Source organism: Aspergillus clavatus, genomic scaffold (genome assembly GCF_000002715.2).
Source record: "Aspergillus clavatus NRRL 1 1099423829750 genomic scaffold, whole genome shotgun sequence".
Classification (NCBI taxonomy): Eukaryota; Fungi; Ascomycota; class Eurotiomycetes; order Eurotiales; family Aspergillaceae; genus Aspergillus; species Aspergillus clavatus.
In genome coordinates this window covers 1,151,294-1,171,684 of record NW_001517110.1, presented here as the reverse complement: position 1 = coordinate 1,171,684, position 20,391 = coordinate 1,151,294, and the positions used below count along the sequence as shown (strand labels likewise).

At 45.0% G+C, this 20,391-nt stretch overlaps 7 protein-coding genes across 7 annotated transcripts, besides 4 other annotated features; 4 read left to right on the top strand and 3 right to left on the bottom strand.

The window, feature by feature from the left end:
- Positions 1-1,297: 1,297 nt before the first annotated feature.
- Positions 1,298-4,264, top strand: chsC (chitin synthase C; the record flags this gene model as incomplete). Its single annotated transcript, XM_001276466.1, has 6 exons — positions 1,298-1,381; positions 1,443-1,872; positions 1,925-2,286; positions 2,351-3,381; positions 3,431-4,076; positions 4,127-4,264. The coding sequence occupies 6 exons, from the start codon at positions 1,298-1,300 to the stop codon at positions 4,262-4,264; spliced, it is 2,691 nt and encodes an 896-aa protein (XP_001276467.1).
- Positions 4,265-4,553: 289 nt separating this feature from the next.
- Positions 4,554-4,577: a microsatellite.
- An 807-nt stretch (positions 4,578-5,384) lies between these two features.
- ACLA_004540 (MARVEL domain-containing protein) lies at positions 5,385-6,007 on the top strand (the record flags this gene model as incomplete). Its single annotated transcript, XM_001276465.1, has 3 exons — positions 5,385-5,420; positions 5,472-5,693; positions 5,747-6,007. 3 exons carry the CDS (start codon positions 5,385-5,387, stop codon positions 6,005-6,007), a joined length of 519 nt encoding a protein of 172 aa, XP_001276466.1.
- Positions 6,008-6,269: 262 nt separating this feature from the next.
- On the bottom strand, positions 6,270-6,659 carry ACLA_004530 (DUF4267 domain-containing protein; the record flags this gene model as incomplete). The annotated part of the gene is made up of 1 exon (XM_001276464.1): positions 6,270-6,659. The coding sequence occupies one exon, from the start codon at positions 6,657-6,659 to the stop codon at positions 6,270-6,272; it is 390 nt and encodes a 129-aa protein (XP_001276465.1).
- Positions 6,660-8,012: 1,353 nt separating this feature from the next.
- ACLA_004520 (uncharacterized protein) lies at positions 8,013-9,685 on the top strand (the record flags this gene model as incomplete). The annotated part of the gene is made up of 7 exons (XM_001276463.1): positions 8,013-8,562; positions 8,639-8,842; positions 8,897-8,972; positions 9,063-9,222; positions 9,278-9,417; positions 9,472-9,599; positions 9,657-9,685. The coding sequence occupies 7 exons, from the start codon at positions 8,013-8,015 to the stop codon at positions 9,683-9,685; spliced, it is 1,287 nt and encodes a 428-aa protein (XP_001276464.1).
- Positions 9,686-9,814: 129 nt separating this feature from the next.
- On the bottom strand, positions 9,815-10,405 carry ACLA_004510 (uncharacterized protein; the record flags this gene model as incomplete). Its single annotated transcript, XM_001276462.1, has 1 exon — positions 9,815-10,405. The coding sequence occupies one exon, from the start codon at positions 10,403-10,405 to the stop codon at positions 9,815-9,817; it is 591 nt and encodes a 196-aa protein (XP_001276463.1).
- Positions 10,406-13,043: 2,638 nt separating this feature from the next.
- On the bottom strand, positions 13,044-15,406 carry ACLA_004500 (uncharacterized protein; the record flags this gene model as incomplete). Its single annotated transcript, XM_001276461.1, has 5 exons — positions 13,044-13,322; positions 13,384-13,469; positions 13,766-13,793; positions 13,865-14,387; positions 15,318-15,406. The coding sequence occupies 5 exons, from the start codon at positions 15,404-15,406 to the stop codon at positions 13,044-13,046; spliced, it is 1,005 nt and encodes a 334-aa protein (XP_001276462.1).
- A 474-nt stretch (positions 15,407-15,880) lies between these two features.
- ACLA_004490 (uncharacterized protein) lies at positions 15,881-16,711 on the top strand (the record flags this gene model as incomplete). The annotated part of the gene is made up of 3 exons (XM_001276460.1): positions 15,881-16,117; positions 16,172-16,261; positions 16,325-16,711. 3 exons carry the CDS (start codon positions 15,881-15,883, stop codon positions 16,709-16,711), a joined length of 714 nt encoding a protein of 237 aa, XP_001276461.1.
- A 2,227-nt stretch (positions 16,712-18,938) lies between these two features.
- Positions 18,939-19,032: a microsatellite.
- Positions 19,033-20,182: 1,150 nt separating this feature from the next.
- Positions 20,183-20,391: part of a microsatellite that runs on past the window's edge.
- Positions 20,216-20,374: a microsatellite.

Below are 20,391 nucleotides of genomic sequence, written 5' to 3'. Positions count from 1 at the left end.
CCTCCTCCCACCAAAGCCTAAGCAGCGCCGATGAGGGAGAGAATGCAAGATAAATATAATGCTCTACCAGACAGACCACTTGATACTGTACCGTTGCTATAGCCTTAGGCTGCGTCGATGGCAGGAGCGACTGGCCACGTGACCTACCCGACCGACGACGGTCAGCTGACATCCCACACGTGACCCAGCGTTGACTTCCTCTCGGCTGCTGCTGCGAAGACGCGACAGCATCCTGTGCTTTCCCTGGTATCACTGACTCTGAACAACGCACTCTGCATCGAACTCTGCCTATTCCAGCTTCGACATGCGACTCTGAAGTCTGAGAATCGCCAAATAATTTGTTCCTGGCCAATTGTGGAGAAATAAATTGATTCTGATTCCTCCTCCATTTGCGGATCCTCCCTATATCCACAGTGGAGCAGCACCCAGGCCAGACACTCAGCCACAGACAGCGCAGCTTCCCACACTCTGGGTTGGACTTGGGTCTTTTTCCAGTTTCCAAGCACCAACCGCGCGTTGTCCCAGAATCCCAGGGGCCAGTGGCCCAGTAATCACAGATAGGTGCCGATCAGAGTAAACGAACAACACAAAGAATTACTCCGGAGTAAGTACAAGATGGCGCGGACCAAGCCTTACGGACTACGGTTAGCCACTGGCGCTGAGCAGGGACGCGCAAAATTGTGGATGGATCTTGGCTGACGATTGCGGGCGAAGAGAAAGGCCTCTAAAGACTGTACATGTCCCACCCGATGTGTCCAGTATCATAAAGATCAAAGGACCAAGGGTTGAAAACCAACTGGACCAGTCACAAAACAATGATCAGCGCGAACTCACCAGTGACCACAGAAGGAGAAATAAAGGCGCTTTCGCCTTTGCGTATCCGAGGACCCGCCGACCTGTGCAACTCCACTGGACGGACCCAGCGGAGATGGCATTGCCATCATCGCGAAGGCTAATAATAAAACAACAACTGAATCGGAGTTGTACAAACGGCAGTTCTCGAATGGGGTTGCCCACCCCATAGCAATAATGAAAATTATCTGTATCGTGTCGCCCGGATAGTGGACAAAGGCCAACTTCTAAGAATACCTCTCTTTGACCAGCTTCCTGTCTGGCCGTTCTCTGGGCCTTTGTCCAGTGACAACGATCTACAATCCATGGTAAAGGAAGTTCCACAGGGAAACCTTTGTGCTACCATTGGTCTTCTGGTCAGGTACCATCTTCTTGGACCATCAAAAAGCCGTTTTTCTGTGCCTGTCGTATTGATCCTCCCCAACACCACTACTTGCATCGGAAGATGGACACTCCAACGCCCTATTCGGCTCATTCTTCGCAGCAGAGCCGAAGCAGCTTCTATTCGCAGGCTGCTCCATCATCCACGGTAAGTATCCTCTAGTCTGTCGAACCACGCAGTGTACCAAAAGTTGACTGGGCCCCAGCAGCTCACCTATAGTCGCGAGGATGCTGAGGAGCAACAGCATCAAACCCTCCTCCGTCAGGATTCCTCCAGTCCTTATGCCGCCTCGTACGACGATCCAAATACCTCGACCGATTCCCTCCGACGATACACCCTGCAGGATCCAGGCGTTTCCGCAGCTACTCCGCCGCACCTGGAGTCTGAGAGTGCAGAAGTATGCAGCGCGCGCATGTCCCGAATTTCGGATCAGAGTGGGATGGAATTGGATACATGGCAGAAGCGACAGGGGACCAAGCCGAGCGCTCTGCGGCGCTACGGAACGAGAAAGATTAATCTCGTGCAAGGCTCGGTGTTGAGCATCGATTACCCCGTCCCGAGTGCAATCCAAAACGCAATCCAGGCGGAGTACCGAGATGCGGAGGAAGCTTTTCACGAAGAGTTTACCCACATGCGGTGTAAGTTGCTTTTTGGGAGCCGTCCAATAATGGCCGCTAACGAGGTATGAAGATACGGCTGCCACCTGTGATCCAGATGAATTCACACTGCGCAATGGCTACAACCTCCGCCCCGCCATGTACAACAGGCACACAGAACTTCTGATCGCCATTACGTACTACAACGAGGACAAAGTATTGACAGCGCGCACCCTTCACGGAGTGATGCAGAACGTTCGAGACATCGTCAAGTTAAAAAAGTCGGAGTTTTGGAACAAGGGAGGACCGGCGTGGCAGAAGATTGTGGTATGTCTAGTGTTTGATGGGATTGAGCCCTGCGATAAGAATACTCTCGATCTCCTGGCCACAATTGGGGTGTACCAGGACGGAGTGATGAAGAAGGATGTCGATGGACGTGAGACTGTCGCTCATATTGTAAGTGCCCAGTCGCATGGCATATTCGGTGGGAAAGAAGACCACTACTGACCAGACCGACCAGTTTGAATATACCACTCAACTGTCCGTTACAGCCACTCAGCAGCTGGTTCGGCCCCAGCCCAACGACCCTCAGAATCTGCCCCCAGTTCAGATGATCTTCTGTCTCAAGCAGAAGAACAGCAAGAAGATCAATTCCCACCGTTGGCTGTTTAACGCGTTCAGTCGGCTCCTGAATCCAGAGGTCTGCATCTTGTTGGATGCCGGCACCAAACCAGGCAACAAATCTCTGCTCGCGCTGTGGGAGGCTTTCTATAATGATGTGACTTTAGGAGGTGCATGCGGCGAGATTCATGCCATGTTAGGTAGTGGATGGCGGAAGGTGCTGAATCCTCTGGTGGCGGCCCAGAATTTTGAGTATAAAATCTCTAATATTCTCGATAAACCGCTGGAAAGTGCATTCGGATATGTCAGTGTGCTTCCGGGCGCTTTTTCAGCATATCGCTACCGAGCCATCATGGGCCGACCTTTGGAGCAATATTTTCACGGTGATCACACCCTGTCCAAGCGATTAGGGAAGAAGGGGATCGAGGGAATGAATATCTTCAAGAAGAACATGTTCCTGGCTGAGGATCGCATTCTATGCTTTGAACTGGTCGCAAAGGCCGGTTTTAAATGGCATCTCACATACGTCAAGGCTTCAAAGGGCGAGACTGATGTCCCCGAGGCAGCACCCGAATTCATCAGTCAGCGACGACGATGGCTGAATGGCTCCTTTGCTGCAAGCTTGTATGCCATCATGCATTTCAATCGCATCTATAAGAGCGGTCACAGTTGGATACGGATGATTTTCTTGCATCTCCAGATGATTTACAACTGCTGTCAGCTCCTTATGACTTGGTTTTCTCTGGCGTCCTACTGGCTCACCAGCTCCGTCATCATGGATCTCGTCGGGACACCGAGCGCCAACAACAAATACAAAGGTTGGCCCTTTGGCAATGAGGCCTCCCCTATCCTCAACTTCTTCGTTAAATACGGTTATCTTCTGTTTTTGATGCTGCAATTCGTGCTTGCGTTGGGTAATCGGCCCAAAGGGTGAGCATATTCTGTGCCCTTTCAGCCAATAGACTGCTGACGAGGATAGGACCAAAATCGCCTACACCATCTCCTTCCTTTATTTCTCGCTGGTGCAATTCTACGTGCTGATTTTATCCTTTTATCTGGTCGCCAGCGCTTTTACTGGTGGTATGATGGATTTCAACTTTGATGACGGCGTCGGGGGCTTTCTCCGGTCATTCTTCAGCTCAAGCGGGGGAGGCATTGTTCTGATCGCACTGGTATCCACTTATGGCATCTATGTCGTCGCCAGTATCCTCTACATGGACCCGTGGCACATACTGACCAGTTCCTGGGCGTACTTTATCGGCATGACCACCTCGATCAACATTCTGATGGTATATGCCTTTTGCAACTGGCATGATGTCTCCTGGGGAACAAAGGGGTCGGATACGGCAGATGCATTGCCCTCGGCGCAGACAAAGAAAGCAGACGACAGCAAGAACAATTTCATTGAAGAGGTCAACAAGCCGCAGGCGGATATCGACAGTCAATTCGAGGCGACGGTCAAGCGGGCGCTGGCACCATTTCAGGAGCCCAAGGACGACTCGACCATCAGCTTGGACGACTCGTATCGGAACTTCCGGACTAACTTGGTGCTGGTTTGGATTCTGAGTAACCTGCTGGTCGTGTTGTTGATCACTAGTGACGGCATCCAGAAGATGTGTCTGACGGTATGCATTCCGTTCGATACTAGAAGAGGAGAAGCTAACCCAAGGCGTAGAACACATCCACCACACGGACCTCGTGGTATTTCTCGGTGATTCTGTGGTCAACAGCTGGCCTGTCCATCTTCCGATTCATCGGGTCTCTGTATTTCCTAGCCAAGTCGGGCATCCTGTGCTGTGTAGCGAAACGGTGATGGGCGGACCGTGATGCTGGGTCGTTCCATAGATTTGAGTAAGCCAATAGACCGGTGAAACATTCCCTTACCCTGAGCGGTAGATCATACAGAAAAGTCATTATTAACAAACAATGGTAACTGATGAGGCCTGAATATTCTCCAGATTCTTTTCGAGTGTTTGTGCTCAGTGTGTTCAGTTTTGGCAGACTCAGATTCTGCCTTGGCGCCTGGGGGTGGGCTGGGCTTCCAGTTGGCCAATTTCCAACCTTGATAGGGTTAGAAGCTGGCCAAGCCGCCAAGGTTAGAATTTTTTTTTTTTTTTTTTTTTTTTCTATAGGGAATCAAAAAAGCTGGCCAAGCTTAGGTGGGCACTGCATCCCGCCTGGGGTCTCAGGCTGAACATACAGTGTACTCTGTTGTGACTGTTCAGCGAAGTCGAGCACCATATCCCTCATCTGCATTGTACACCCACGGACTCTCTTTCTCTCACGCAATTTTTTCATGTTGCTTCCATATATGGCGGAAGTGTAGGGAGTCAACAAAAAAAGGGATTCTCCTGGCGGTATTCGGCTTCAGGGTGGCTGCGCAGACGACAGTGGGGGCGAAAGCGTCACAGTAATGGAATCGTCAAACGCTGTCTCTTCGAGGGCAGTGCGTGCTCGCAGGATTAAGAATTGGACGTCGGAAATTTGGAATCCTGCCAATGAGGCTGAAACGCCGATCCCCAATGGTATATTCTATGCTTACTACGGAGTACCCTGTCAGATTTTCGAAGCATGTCGATACTCAGTAGAGAGATGATCATCCGCAAGGCTTCTCACGGGCTTATTTATCTTTTCTCATCATGGAGTGGATTAGCATGCCGCCAGTCTCCAGCCTTGCCAGAGCCATGTCATGCCACTGAGTGGATGTCTTTCACTCGCATTCTCAAAACTCCCATGCGCAAGCATTGTGACTGCGCCTCCACTGAGCGGGTGGATGGTTATCACCAGTAGGAACTTGGTATAAATAATAGGCATGGGAAAGAAAAATATGGCAATCAAGAGTTCTGTTTTCTTTTTCCATTCTCCCTGCCTAGAAGCTCAACAGGTAAACCACACTTGAATCTGTTATAGGCATCATATCCGATTTCTTCACCATGCAGATAGTAACAGCAGTTGTTCGCGCTTTCCAGGTGAGAATCAACCTCTCCGGGCTTGTCGCCCTCAGTCTAAATAGTCCCTAGTTTCTCTTTGCGATCGTTGTGCTTGGCCTGTCCGTCACTCTCGCCAAAGGCCAACGATATGGAACAGCCCCTGCAGCAACCGGCTATGCAGCATTCACTGGGGGGCTCGGAATTGTGGCCGCGTTGGTTGGTTGCGCTGCCTTCTTCGTTGACGCGCTCAACGGCATTGTGACCTGGGTGCTTGATGGTCTCGCGAGCCTCGCCCTTTTGGCGGGTGGCATTGTATGGTCTCATTTCCTGGATTGTTCGGCGCCGGCTAATCTTTTCCGATATAGACGTTTGCCATCCTCCTGCGCGGCACCAGCTGCTCCAAGATCGAAACGACGTGGGATAATGTGATCCTGAGTGGAGGCTGCACGACCATCGACAACCAAAAGACCTGCATGTCGAGTCCCAGCCGGCTGAAGAGCCGGTGCACATCCGCCAAAGCTGATGCTGCGTTCATGTTTATTGACTTTGTCGTCTGCATTGCTGTCATTGCCTGTTCCTTCTTCTTGTCTCGAGACCGCGGTGCAAACAAGGCAGGCTTCGTCTAGAATCCCCGGTAGAGAGAGGATCAATGAGGGGTTTCAACATGGTTTGTTCTCCGAAGCTTCCAATTGGTGGCGGTGGTGAAAAGGACTTGGATTCTATGGAGAGCTGGTAATAATATGGTTGAACCTTCCTTAGAGATACCGCGGATTGTCCTGCTGTCCTCTCTCGCTATGGAATCGTGTCTCCCGTAGAAATGAAATTCCTGAACTTCCTGCTCAATACGTGCCTTGTAAATCCCCACCCTTCCGCTGGCTTTGTGCGATATCACTTCTTCTGGGAGCCACCGAGCAACAACGCCCCGACGATGGTTATGGCAGGCGCATATCCCCAGTGATTCCATTCCCCTGCACCGAGACTCCAACACACGGCCCCGTCGGCGAAGGCCACGGCACTGGCGGCAATCAGGATCCAGCCCAGCGACTTCCGCGTTCCGAAAAATGCAGCAGCGTAGATGGCGAGGCCCATGAAGATATCTCGGACTCCGTAGATGGCCATGAGGCTATCAACAATGCGTCGATCAGATGCAGTAGTAGGCGGAGTGAGCTCGAAAAAGGTCAAGGCATGGGTGGGACGGAAAATCGCATTGACACCGAATCCGATAAAGATGGTTCCAAACAGAGAGGAAACGAGCTGAAGAGAGGATGATTGAGACATGGTCTTCTTGGGGATGTGCTCTGCTGGCGAGGAAGGAGAGCTCAACGCGATGCCCTTTGTTTACTGGGCAGAATAGAGAAGACCTGTTACAGAGGCCAAACCAGCACCCTATAACTGTCGGTTGATTTGCTGACAGAAGGATTCCATATATCGACTTGGATTTAGGCAACAACTGCGATTAATCTGACCGTTTGGGGACAGAGATGCCAGGCAGGGTGGGACAAAGCGCCGAATAAGTATCATTTAATGCGAATTGAAAGGGTCATGTTATCCATCAGCATCCCGCTATTGGCTTTTGAACATCCACAGCAACCTAGCAAGTAGCAACAGAAGGGGATTGTCAAGAATTATGGCAATTACCTCCACAGACTGGGCTGTTGGTTACTGGGGCACCCAAGTTCGCGCCACTTCGTATCTTCTCTGATTAGTTGATTACCACATTCCTGTGGGTGATATTAGCCTGTCTAGTAGCAGTGTCACCATATTGAGTACCTATGGTGGCAGTAGTATTATAACAGATGATTCCAACAGCACCTGCTGCATATATCATCAATCAAAAAGGTGGAGGATACAGGAGCAAAAAAGCAAAAACATACAACAGCTGGGATTCGCAGGTGGTCACCCACCCAACTACTAACCAGCTGGCGTGTGGCTTCAAACGCGGTCAAAAGGTCAGTGGGTGCTGCCATCACACAATACTACTTTTAGTTATGCGACCCTAGGCGAGCTTAGGTAAATATAGAATCAACAGGGTGAGTAGTCTTCTATAATCATCTATAGTCACCCAGGCTCCCTGTAAAAAGCCGTTTGATTATGCTACCTACGCGACTGTCGGGAACTGTGAGGTCAGCCAATAATATCCCCAAACCCATTGGCATCACGTGTAGGGGCCCTTATAAGCGCCTAGCACCTCAATCAAGTAAGGGCGATATAGTAACATGCTTGGGCTGGTCACTTTATGCACTGATGCGCCCAATTCAGGTGAACCCAGGTGCGGCGCATTCACCTTGATACCCATTCCTGTTATTCACATTCCGCACACTTGAAGCGCTTGTCAGGGGAAACAGCTACTACACTTACTACGACCCAAAGAAAGCTGCCATGAAGAAGTTGAGAGAGGCCTTCGGAGGACGACAGAGAAAAGGTCAGGCTCCTTCCAGCGAAGAAGTCGACCAGCAGCCATCGCTTATCTCGCACTTACGAAAGCGGTATGATCTGTATGAAGACACGAGTTCTTGGTATACTATGTCTCAGACCTAGACAGATGTCCTGGAAGATCATGCCATGCCGAGCACTTTCTTGGTGATTGATGGTCTTGATGAGTGTCATGACGGTCTATTCAAACTTCTCAACATGATCATGCATAACTGGTCATCATACTCCCATGTCAAATGGCTCATGTCCAGTCGCAACTGGCCTAGCATCAAGGAACGACTAGACACCGCAGAGCAGTTATCCCTCGAGTTGAATACCGAATCTGTGTCCACTGCTGTTCAGCAATATATCGATCATCAAGTACATCAACTGGTGAAACAGAAGAAATACAATTCCAAACCCCAAAACGCAGTGCAACAGCATTTATGTGAAAATGCAAAGGGCACATTTCTCTGGGTAGCATTGGTTTGTCAATATCTCGAGAGGGTGCGATGGGAACCCCTTGCCAAGATGAAAACATTTGCCCCCGGACTGGATTCTCTGTACCAACGCATGATGCAGGAAATTCGCGAATCAGAAGAGGATGGGCTGTGTAGGGAGATACTCGGCTTCATGGCAGCTGCTTACCGGCCTATCGCACTCCAGGAACTGGCGTCTTTCTGTAATATTCTGGCGGAATATTCCAACGATGACGAGGCATTAAGAAGCTATAAGCCTTTGTGGCTCCTTGACAATTCGCGAAAGGACGGTGTACTTTGTACACCAGTCCGCAAAGGACTTTCTCACTGAAAAGGCATCTAACGAAATCTTCCCTTAGGGAATAGAATCAGCTCATGGCATCAAGTTACTAGAGGTAGAAGGTGTCAAAAGATCTCGGAGCATTGATAAGCGCACATTCGGTATTGGCAATGGCAAGGGGAACGACCCTCTGCCACCGATCCTTAAGCCGCTCTCGTTGCCGTTGTCCGAGCTGCTGGGTGCTACATTGGCATTGTGCGATGTTGCAGTCACACCAGCTTGTATCTCAGGTATGTCCACCGTCACAGTGCACGACGTATCCGACGAATCTAAATTCAGGGTAGCGGTGTACAACATTACAAGAGGCACAAAGGCCACCAAGGGCAATGAATTGGGCATCTTTGAGGATCTAGGGGATGTGTACAGCTAAGAGGATCTCAACCTCTTCTTTGCATTGGTTGCACAGTATGTTTGTCCCTGCTGTTTCTCTTCGTCGCTGACCCGTTCTAGGCAAATACCCCAGGGCACTCACCCCATCCTGAAGGCTGTCAACGGCGCTCAGGCTCCGACCAGCGTGTCCAATGCAGGGCCAGAATCCAACTTGGACTTTCAAATCTCGTACCCGGTCATCTGGCCGCAGAACTCCATCCTCTTTCAAATCGACGATCCAGTTCGTATTGAACTTGTCCTTACGTCAAAGACGGGTTAGACTTACACTGATTTAGGTCTACCAAGCACACTATAACTTCACTGGCTTTCTCAACACATTCCTGGATGCCATTGACGGATTCTACTGCAACGAGATCTCCCCTCTAGACCCGCCGTACCCCGATGCCGCCGCCGGCGGCTACAAAGGCCAACTCCAGTGCGGCGTCTACCAACCCATAAACCAAGCTGACACAGCGAGGCCATCTCACAGTGAGCTTCTCGACGAATTCATGCTCGTGGTTTTTAGCTACGAGAACGGGCAGTTTCAATCGGCGAGTATACTCAGTGCTTTCTCTAGCGTAAACGTCCTTTTGTTACTGGGACACTGGGTAGTATCTCGTGGGATATCATTTTTATGTACCGCTCTACCAGGAACATATATACATCAATCATCAGGCATGATAAACCCACCACAACGGATTTAGTGTTCTTACAGTCTTACTAGATAAGAGTTTACTAGTGCCTAAGGCAGATTGTGAGTGCCTAGTAAGCTCAAGCACTTAGTAGGCCCTGCCCGCTACACTTAACTATTTTTTAAGACCTTGTTGAACTTGTCAAAATAGCCGAACTCTCCGATCTGTCGCAATCGGACGGGTATTTCCCTCTTCATCATGCGATTTCCCAGTTCCACCATCATAAACAGGGATTAAGCCCTCAGGAACAGAGGGACACAGTTCCCACATGTACTTACTGGTCAACTCCCCATAGAGAGGCCACAAGCAAGGAAGTTCAACCCGCATGAAGCCAGTGTATTGCGGATTATACCGCGTCTCAGGATACCGTCCATCGATCATCCCAACGAACCCATAAGGTTGACTGTGCCTTTGAGGGCCCTCCCCCCGGCGAGGAAGAGGACTAGCAACAATCGACTTGAGTGATTGTTCATTAATGATAAGGCATCCTTCAAATCGACCATAGCCGCGCTCTTTACTAGCACGGAGATAGTCGGCAAAATGTTGGCGAACCTGTTCGATTCTGGCCCCGTCCCAGAACTTCTTGTCGGAGAAGATCACGTCCTTGCGCGATTCCTTTACTAGTCGTTCTGCGGTTGGATCAGGCTCCGGGTCCTCTGGTTTTTTATGACGGATGTCCGCGTAGAGGTCGGACTCAATCGAATAGTTCACGATCTGAGCAAGTTTCTCCATGGCGATAGGCCACAGGTCGTCTGACTTAGCGGTGTAGACTGTTCGATAGATCATGTAGCCCCATGGGAACTGGGTGATGATAGATTGAGTTGTCGTCGATATTGTCCATTACTTCGTTTATTGAAGCTGGGTCTAGAGATGGCGCGGTAGAGCAAGGAGATGGGATAGATGTCATATTTGGGAAGTGAAAGACCACAAAGTATCCGAAAAGCAGCAGGAGAAAAACATAGTAGATGATGACCATATAGGGATCCATTGTGTGGGACAGAAAAAGTCAGGGAATCTGACTCTCTGAGTTAAGCCGGCTACTACCTACTACTAGGTATACTACCTTAGTAGTACCCATCGCGTTATTTTTACCACGTCAAATCGACTTGTTTCACCACTGAATTCATCGAATTCTGGTGTCTGTCTTTCCCAGTGCCTAATAATTTGAAAATTGAAATCCTTGCTTTCATCCACAACTTCTCCTCTGCGGGATATCTACATTTACCAACATAATACTAAGGTAGTAAAACACTCCAAGAAGGTGTTGAAATAGGAGTCGGGACAACACTGGTCGAAACAACTGGAAGGGAGCTAGACCAGCCCGAATTTGGAGCGACGCAATAAGCATTTCCAACAACCAAGGCGGCAGAACAATTAGAGCTTGAAAGTGATGGATTCACCTCGACAAAGAGTGTGGAGGTGAGTGACTCTTGGAGACAAATCTGCGCACAGGATTCACCCTGCGCAGCAACATGCCATTTCCCGCATTTCAAGGTTGTGCCGTCAGCGACGGTGGCATTCGAGGGAGGATTGACAATCGATTCAAATACCCTGAGCTCTCGACGGGACTCAAAGTGACTCCAGGAATGGGTGCTGTAGCTGTATAGTTTCCACCTTGGTCTCCTAGGCAGATTACATGACCCCAGGCTGCTGTTGTAGTCTGGAGGTTGGAGCAGTCCCAAGCAACCCAGGGGTTGTATCTCCTGACACGTTTGGCGAGTAGGACCCAGTTCTCTCAATAGAGCTGCATGTGTCGTTGCTCTTGAGCACACATAGGTAAACGCACAGCTGGTTGGGAGGCAGAGGTTCATCTCTGCAGGTAAGCTGTCGCAGATCATGAGTTGGCGAGGGTTCGCCATCACCAAGGCTGCTGATGACACACTATACCTCAACGCAATGGAGTCACGTGTATCGCCAGAGACCATGGTGTGAGTCTGATTAGAGGAGCAGATGGGGTCCAGGAGGAACTCTGGCGGAGCATCCAACGATGGGGGCATGGCGGTGGGAGCAGATAAACCGCACTGCTCATTAACAACCTCCAACTGGGACTAGAAGCCTTTATCATCGAACGAATAAGGTGAACGTTGCATCATGTCCAGTCTCTCCACAAAATAAAACGAACAAAGTTCGTCCTTCGGCATATCTTCCAAGAAATCGACGACCGCCGAAATCCCTGCAATCACATCTGAACGTGGAAATGAGCGTCATGTTCTTGATCAAGTTAGGGAAAATGAAGTGCTTACCGTTACAGTACTCGCCAATCGTAGGATCCCTGAGGCAAGTTTCATTCCAACCCGACCAGACTTGACCACCATATTTGGTAGCAGCGGACCCGGAGACGTTGTACCCTGCGCATGCCGAGTCGACATTGTCAAACCAGCTTTTCAACGACGTAGCACTGCGACCCGAGGATTCTCTGCGTCTTCAAATTTAGAACTGGTTGCCATAATTTGAGACCAGGCCTGACCCAAGATCCGAGAGTTACGCGGAATCTTTAGTGAGTCCTTTATGATATAGACACCATAAGGAAAGAAGATAATAGATGACATGTTAGCACCGCGAGCAAGGATACTATTCAATGCAGTTGTGTCATCACTTTGGCCGTCACCTTTCGCGCCAAGTGCCTTGACGTCCAAAACTTGAGTGTCTCCAAGATCATCATACTTTGGACGCCGACGGGTGAAAAAATTAGGCTGTGTACTATAGGTGTTGTTCCCCACAAGAGACGAAGATCGGTTTAATGCCGGTAGGTTGGTACAGTCGGGCCCATTAGTTTCCGTATGAAATTAGTATGAGATTTAGACTATTTTACTTTAAACGCTTATTGTTTAGCCAGACTTTATTATTAGTAATTAATATCTATATATAATAAAATTTAATATCTTAATTTTAATATATTTAAATTTAAAATATAATTATAATCTAAATATTCTTTATAATACAAGGTGTAATCTACATACTAAGATAGATATATTTATTTAGATATATATCTACTTATTTCTTATTATTTCTATATATTTTAGAGCTTTATATCTCCATAAATTTATATATAAACCTAGTTTCAATTTTTTATATTTGATATTTATAATATTAAGCTATATATCTAAAGAAAAGAAATATAAGAATATTAGAAAACTACCTAATTATAGAGGTATAAAAATCATAAATATTAGGATGTTTAGAATCACTTATTTTTATACTAACAAATAATTTATTTTTATTTTTAAAATAACTATAATATAATTTTAATAATAAATAATATATTTATATAAGATTTAATATTATAACTATAATTAGTAGTTATATAATACCATGGCGTAATCCCTAGATAATAAGGTAGGCGTACGGAGACTTTTGACGTAGAACTGTATCAGGTACCAGAGACAAATCTTGCGCCTTGTGGATCATTGACCATGCCGAACCCCCAGGAGTCAAGAATGATCTGATCGCCGCCAGGGATAAGAGCTTTATTGGCAGTATCATCCAGTATAGCATTCTGAGTGTTGTAGAACCCAACATTCTGCAAAAATAGTGCAGTTGAGTTCTTGTTGTATAGAGTGGTGGTGATTCCAGTTGGAGTGTTGGCTATGATAGCGTCAACCAAAGCAAACGATCCAACCCCTTGTCCAGTGCTAAAAGGACCACCTGCCTTGAAGACATGTTAGAATGTTAAAAAATATTTCCCCTGTGCATGTAAATATGTCACTCACTCCACCGACGATTACAATTCCACTGCCGCAGCTCTCAATGACAACATCTTGCATGGTCCAGGCCCAGTCCCAATGGATTTGGAGAGCTGTATTACAATTAACTGCGTGTTGTAGTATTGGATTATTGGACTGCTGACGAGGTAGTTGCCTGGTGGAAAGTAGACGACAGCAGGGTAGACTATTGTGCTAGAGCCGCAATTCGCACCACAACGCCCACCATCTGAGATGGCAAGATTTATAGCCGCTAGGAGTTGTCAACTCGCTGTACTAAAGGCAAGGCAAGGAAAGGAGTACTGATCACGAACCGGTATTGTCAGTTACACCATCACCTGTTGACGGTAAGTGTTTGGATTGACAAGAATTAAGTTGCGGATAAACTTACCCTTAGCCCCATAGTCCATGACATTCCTCTAGACCTTAAACAGCGGTATTTAGATTCTCACAAAAGTACCATGAAATTTAAAACAGAAGGTCAACTTACTTTATACCCAGAAGGCGTATAGGGACTGCTTCCACGTTGTGTCATCGTGGCCATCCACCAGCTCGAGCTCGCTCGCTTCTTTAAGTCGCCTTCTGTGCCATTCCCTCTAAGGAGCATTGAGTCGTTCTCATCCAAAACAATTTGAGATAACCCATTATAGGTGTGGTATGCCTGAGGTGGAACATAGGTATCCTGGATTCCCGTTCCATACCTCTCATCCGTTAGAGCAGCAATGGCACTATGATTGCCAGTTGAGGGGGAACGGGGCGTCGACTCCGCAACAATCTTAGCAGCTTCCCTGAGCTCATCAGGAATCGAATACCCATATTTGTCAGTTGATTCAGAATATCTCCGAGTGAGTCGTTCCTCTGAGCTCTCTGCGTCTTTGACAGCCCTTGGGCTGTAGTCAAGAGGCGAAGAGTCAAGAGCTGGGTGCACTTCGGAGGGAGTGCCCACCTCATACTTATTGTACTGGACGTGCTCCAGTCGAAGTTTGTTCCGTATCTTCAAGACTCTCAGGGCTCTAGTAACAACTTCGGCCGCGTTTGTAGTTCCTTGAGGCACAGGCGCGACACTGGTTGTTGACACCGGAGTCACTCCAGATATGGAGACCGCGCTCTCCTGTTTCTGTACACCAACAGACTTTGCATGCAGATGGTCATGTTGACGATGGGAGCCTTGAATGAGAAGGCCGAGCTGGCCTATGAGCCAGATAGTCCGCTAAACACGCATCTCGCGATAACTTGTTGCATGAGAACTGCTCTGGTCAGGCTGAGAGAGTCAGGAAACTAAATGGAGATTTCCTGGCTTTGAGTCAGAATCGCTTCAGTCTAACCTTTCCACTTTCTTCTCTCCCCCTTTTTTTCTTATTCTTATTCCTTCCCACTCGTGCCGGGCTCACCAGCGTATTCGTGACATGGGGCGCAGCTAGACCAGAACACTGGTCTCTAGCTTGTATGGTGCGGTCCGGCCCTTTCCGCTTTATCCATAATCCTAGATTGTACCTATGGAGTAGATGTAAACCGAGGTTGCATTGCGCTTTCAAGGGGCTATATCAGATTGCTCCAATTGGGGGTATCAGCCACAGATTTCTGTGGGCCCGAGGGAACATCAAGAGCGCTCTAAATAAGAGGCCATAGCTCATAGCGAGTCGTGAGTCGGTTTTTAGTTCAGCACGTTCTGGGTGTTGACCAGAGTCTGGCTTTTAATAATTCTTTCATAGGAATTTTCAATTCTAGACTACACTGTTCTTCCTCTCCTGATCAGGCCCCTTATACCCCGATATCTCTAAAGGGGGATTAAGGGGCCAGGGACAAGTAGGGATTACCCCAAAAGTAACAGGGTCCGTATCGTCCTTGTGTACCATCTGGGACAAGTATATCCCGAACCATTGGGAGAACTTGACCTGCAAAAAATAAACGGCCTGGGTCAATGATAAGAGTGGAAATCCTACGGCCCAGCAGCATAGCCCCGAGCAATGGGCGGAATGGATTCTGTGTAATCCTCGATGGCAAGGAGAGCACTCACCCTGTATGTGACCATTACACCATCGAAGATGCGGATTATATGGCGGATGATGGCTCGAGTGTAAACGATGGTACCCTCGCTAAGCGATGGATAGAACAGGTACATATCCTCTTCTTCCAAAGGTCCTTCAATCTAACACGCATTAGAACAGGACAATGTTCTATATCAACTCGAGAGGCGGTCACCTGCCCAGGCGAGATCGTTCGACTGCGACGATGGAACAGTCAAACGGAAGATCAACTTCCAATCTTAGCCCTACCCAAGTGCTGGCGACTGGGACGATGATGCCAAGCCCGTCCAAAACGTAGTAGATTTGTTGGATTGGCGGGCGTACCGGAGTTCTGCGATCGGAAGATTTAATCAGGGACCGGATCGGAATGGATATGCCAGTATGTCCAAGGCGTTTCTTCCCCCTGCACAAGTGAATACACTAACAATGATTGTAATTTGCCTACAGCCGAGCACATGGTGGAATTGGGATCTGTTCCCATGTTCTTTCAGTGGGCCGTCGATACCGCCAATGAGGAAGAAGCATGCAAGGATATAGATTGTGTGTTTGTGTCAGACTTTTTCAACAAAAGGGTGAACGATCCACCTACCATGCCTGGGTTGGACGCCTCCCACCAGCAAGTTCCTATGCAGCGAGTGATGGAGTCGCTGGGTAGTGATACGAACCGACAGAACTTTGCCATCCTTTGGGGAAGCGTCAATCTCAACAAAGCACAGGTATGACTATCCAGCCCTACGGACCTTCAACTCGCTTACGCTGGCATCCCTTAGTTGTGGCAAAACCGCAAAGCAAGAGCAGACAACACATGGGAGGATTACGCCACCAATGACTTGAACAAGGCAACTGAAGTGATTCGAGATGTACAAAATCCCCTCCGACTTCCTTCTCGAAAACCAATACGGACTACTGACTAGTATCTGTAGTCGATCGCCGTCTATCAATATCTCAGAGACTCGAAGATGTGGGGCAAGTTCAAAGCGATCAACAAAGGCGTCCGTGCAGAGATGCTTCGTGCACAGGAGCAATATAACAAGGACAACGACAAGGATTCAAAACTGCAGGATTGTTGGGATGCGTGGTTGAAACACAAACTTGGCGATGACGGCAAGAAGTGGGTGACAGACGCGATGGAGGACTTGAAAACGAAGCACAAGCCAGAGGACAGCAGCGAGGATGACCCCCTTGGGCATGAGTTGTACGATGCGTTGACGACGATCCTGGATCTTCTGGCAACGGAGGCAGGTGAGGCCATCAAAATCTCCAATTTCGATCTGGGGCTTGATGATGATGCAATGGACACCTCGGATTGACAGGTTTATACATTAAAGCTCTTCTTATATAGCATATGAAAGACTATCACTAGGGCAAACATTCTCTACAGAATGAATCCGCTTCATCAACTCTCTCAAAAGAGCATCATTCTTGTACATCTCCAACGCCTTTTCTTTCCAAACATCCCATTCCAAGACCCCATCGACATTAATGGCTTTCCGAAGGCCCTGAAAGAGGCGAGGAAACCCTTCCAATCAGCAAGGTCATACCCACAGCAGAATTCAACCCTGTGAAGGATCCACCCATTTCTCACAGCTTCGGCAAGGTCAGGATGACCCCTATCCTTAGATGATTGCGCCAATGCCAGTTCGTCCTCCCGGGGGTGGTTGACCCCATCATAGAAATCAGCAACATGGAGAAGCATAATGGGGGAATTGAAAGCTGCAGCTTTCAATTCCGTATGCGCCCATTCCCAGTCGACGACCCCTGTGATATTGTAATTGTCGTCAACGAGGATATGGTCACCTTTGTCGTCTCCACCACAACGGATTTACATAATATCTGACCCGTTCCGAATGGGCATGAGCTCCCGCGTTTGACGCATTCCGACGGGATACTGCCTCTCAACGCGTCTGTTAGACTCCCTATCGTTCGATGCCGCCGGTTCAGGATGCATTGAAACCGCTTTAGTAACTGGATGGTGTAGCATGTATTTTCGAATTCTCAACTGCATGATTGTTACATGTATGACATTCAGCTCAATTCTTCTAGCAGGAGAAACTTGATACGTTGACCTCGCCCATTCAAGGCACTACGAGTACATACCCAATGTACAGAGTATATACATAGGTGCAACACAAAGCATTGACACTAGCCGTCCTATTTAATATTAATCATTCTGTCATCTAGCACATACGACCACAGGGTGTGGAGAACAGGGCTTCCCGTCCGCTCAGCCGTACTTAAGCCACACGCCGGCCGGTTAGTAGTTGGGTGGGTGACCACCAGCGAATCCCGGCTGTTGTATGTTTTTTTGCTCACCCAGGATTTTCAAGATCAGATGGACAGGACGCACCGTCTTCAAGGTATATCGACCGGTTTGTAACAACCCTTAACCGCTCCGGCGGGATCAGGGAAGAATAAAGACGCAAGTTGTCCAACGGGGTCTGTGGCCGAGTTGTTGACGGTCTTGTCGTTGCTGGCAAGCTTCCATAGCTGCATGAAGTCCAGGCTTACTGCCTCGGCCCTAGTTGCTTTTGCTGATGCTCACTGGAACACAGTTGTCATAGCAAGGTAATCAGGGTAATATAAATACTAATAAATATAAGTATATAGCTTAGATATAGAGGTATATCCTTCTCTTATTCTCCTACTCTAGCTCTTTTCTAATAGATATAAATAAGGGGATGATTATGCTAGTTAGTATATATTATATTATATCTATTTAGGTATACTAAGTATATTATTAATATAATAAATATTACTCTATAATATACCCCCCTAGCTTAGATATTAATTAAGCTATATGCCTCTATCTATCTTAGTTAACTAATATTCTAAATTTATCTAGATTCTTTAGATTTAGTATTTTAATAAATCTTTTTAGTTTCTCTTTATATAATATCTTAGTAAGATTATTAATACTTATATTATATATACTAATCTATTTAATATCTATCTCCCTAGCTTATATCTTCTCTCTTAGCTAGTATTAATAAATATTAATATAGTAAGGCTTTATAATACTATTAGGATTATTATTTCTTATAAGTTAGACTATCTACTAATTATATACTAAATAAAGATAGATATTTATGGGTTAAATATAATCTCGTTAAATAATCTCTTCTATTGGTATAACTACTATCTAGTATCTAATAAAGCTAGTAGCTCTACTTTTATTAATAATATTATAACTATTTATTATCTTACTATTTTTTAAACTACTACTTTATTAAATATCTTTTTAAGATATTTATCTAAGGTATATTAATTCTTATTATCTATAAATATAATATTATTAATAAAGGATATAATTTATATCTTTATTTATTTATTATATTTTAGTATATATCTCTTTATACTTAATAGATACTCTATTATCTATCTTATTATTATTATATATGTTAAAAATAGATTAGATAGGAACTTAGATAGTTTATTTACTATATAGGCTATATCTAGTCTTATTATTATTATTAAATATAAAATTAAGCTAATTAGCTATTATTATCAATAAATCTTATACTTTAATACTTCTTTTAAATATTTTATTAATTTTAGATATAATAATAGAGATATTAGAATATACTTTAGATCTATATTATATTAAGTTATTATATATTTTATATATAATATTTAGAAGAGCTATAATTATCTCCTTAATCTATCTCTTATAATTTATATATTTAGGATCTACTTTACCTCTCTTATATTCCTTAATTTATATATTTTTTCTAGTTCTTCAATAATCTTTTAAGCTTCTCTTTTCTTCAGTATTATAAGGAAGTTAAGTATTAATATATTATCTATATATCATATTATACTAATTCCATATCTTATAAAATAGTTATAATCTTCTAAAATCTTCTTAAACCTTAGATAACTAAATATTATTAATAGCTTTTTAAGCTATACGAGAGGTAGTCTTCTTATATTATAAAAGAACTTTCTTAATAACTATATCTTTAATATCTTCTCTATATTTAATAATAATATTATATATATAATTTTATTTATTAGAGCCTATATAAAAGTATTTACTATATTTAGTTATATTATATTACGCTTAAATATTATTATTAATAATATAACAAGATAAAAGAACTTTACTATTAGTATAGCTATCTTAGTATCTTTATATAATATTAGTTAAAGATCTCTTCTTATATATAGTTATACTTTAAACTTTATTAGGAAGCTTACTTTATTAAATTTATATATAAATATTTATTTTAGAGATATAGTATTATTATTAAATAATTTCTTTATCTTCTTATATATACTTAATAATCTAAGATTCTCTATCTATTTTTATACTACTAGCTTTTATATATTCTAAAACTTATATTTTAGTATAATCTTCTAATTAGATAATACAAATTATAGTCTATCCTAGTACTCTTCTACTAATATACTATCTAGGTCTAATAGTAGTCTAAATATTCCTATTATAAAAGATATATATATTGGAATTACCAAGGGTAAGGTAGTATCACCAGGGGTAAAGAGAAATAGGCTGGGCTAATGCCTCTTCACTTACCTAGGGTGAGATCTTATATTTATATCTAGCTACTGGCTATCTATCTAAAAGATAAGTTATAGATATTATAGAGATTTCTTAGGTTAACCTTAGTAATCTAAGATTAATCTTAATAATTATTAATCTACTTATAATATTTATTCACTAATATCACATCCTCCCCTACTTAAGGTGAAGCCTATCCTTAGTAGATTATCTAACTCTTTACTAAAAGATCCTTATAGTCTAAGGGAGGGATATTATATATAGTAAGTAGGATTAGATTTATACTTAGTAAGTAATATTAGATTATATTTAGTAAGTAGTATTAGATTATACTTAGTAAGTAGTATTAGATTATGCTTAGTAAGTAGTATTAGATTATACTTAGTAAGTAGTATTAGATTATGCTTAGTAAGTAGTATTAGATTATGCTTAGTAAGTAGTATTAGATTATACTTAGTAAGTAGTATTAGA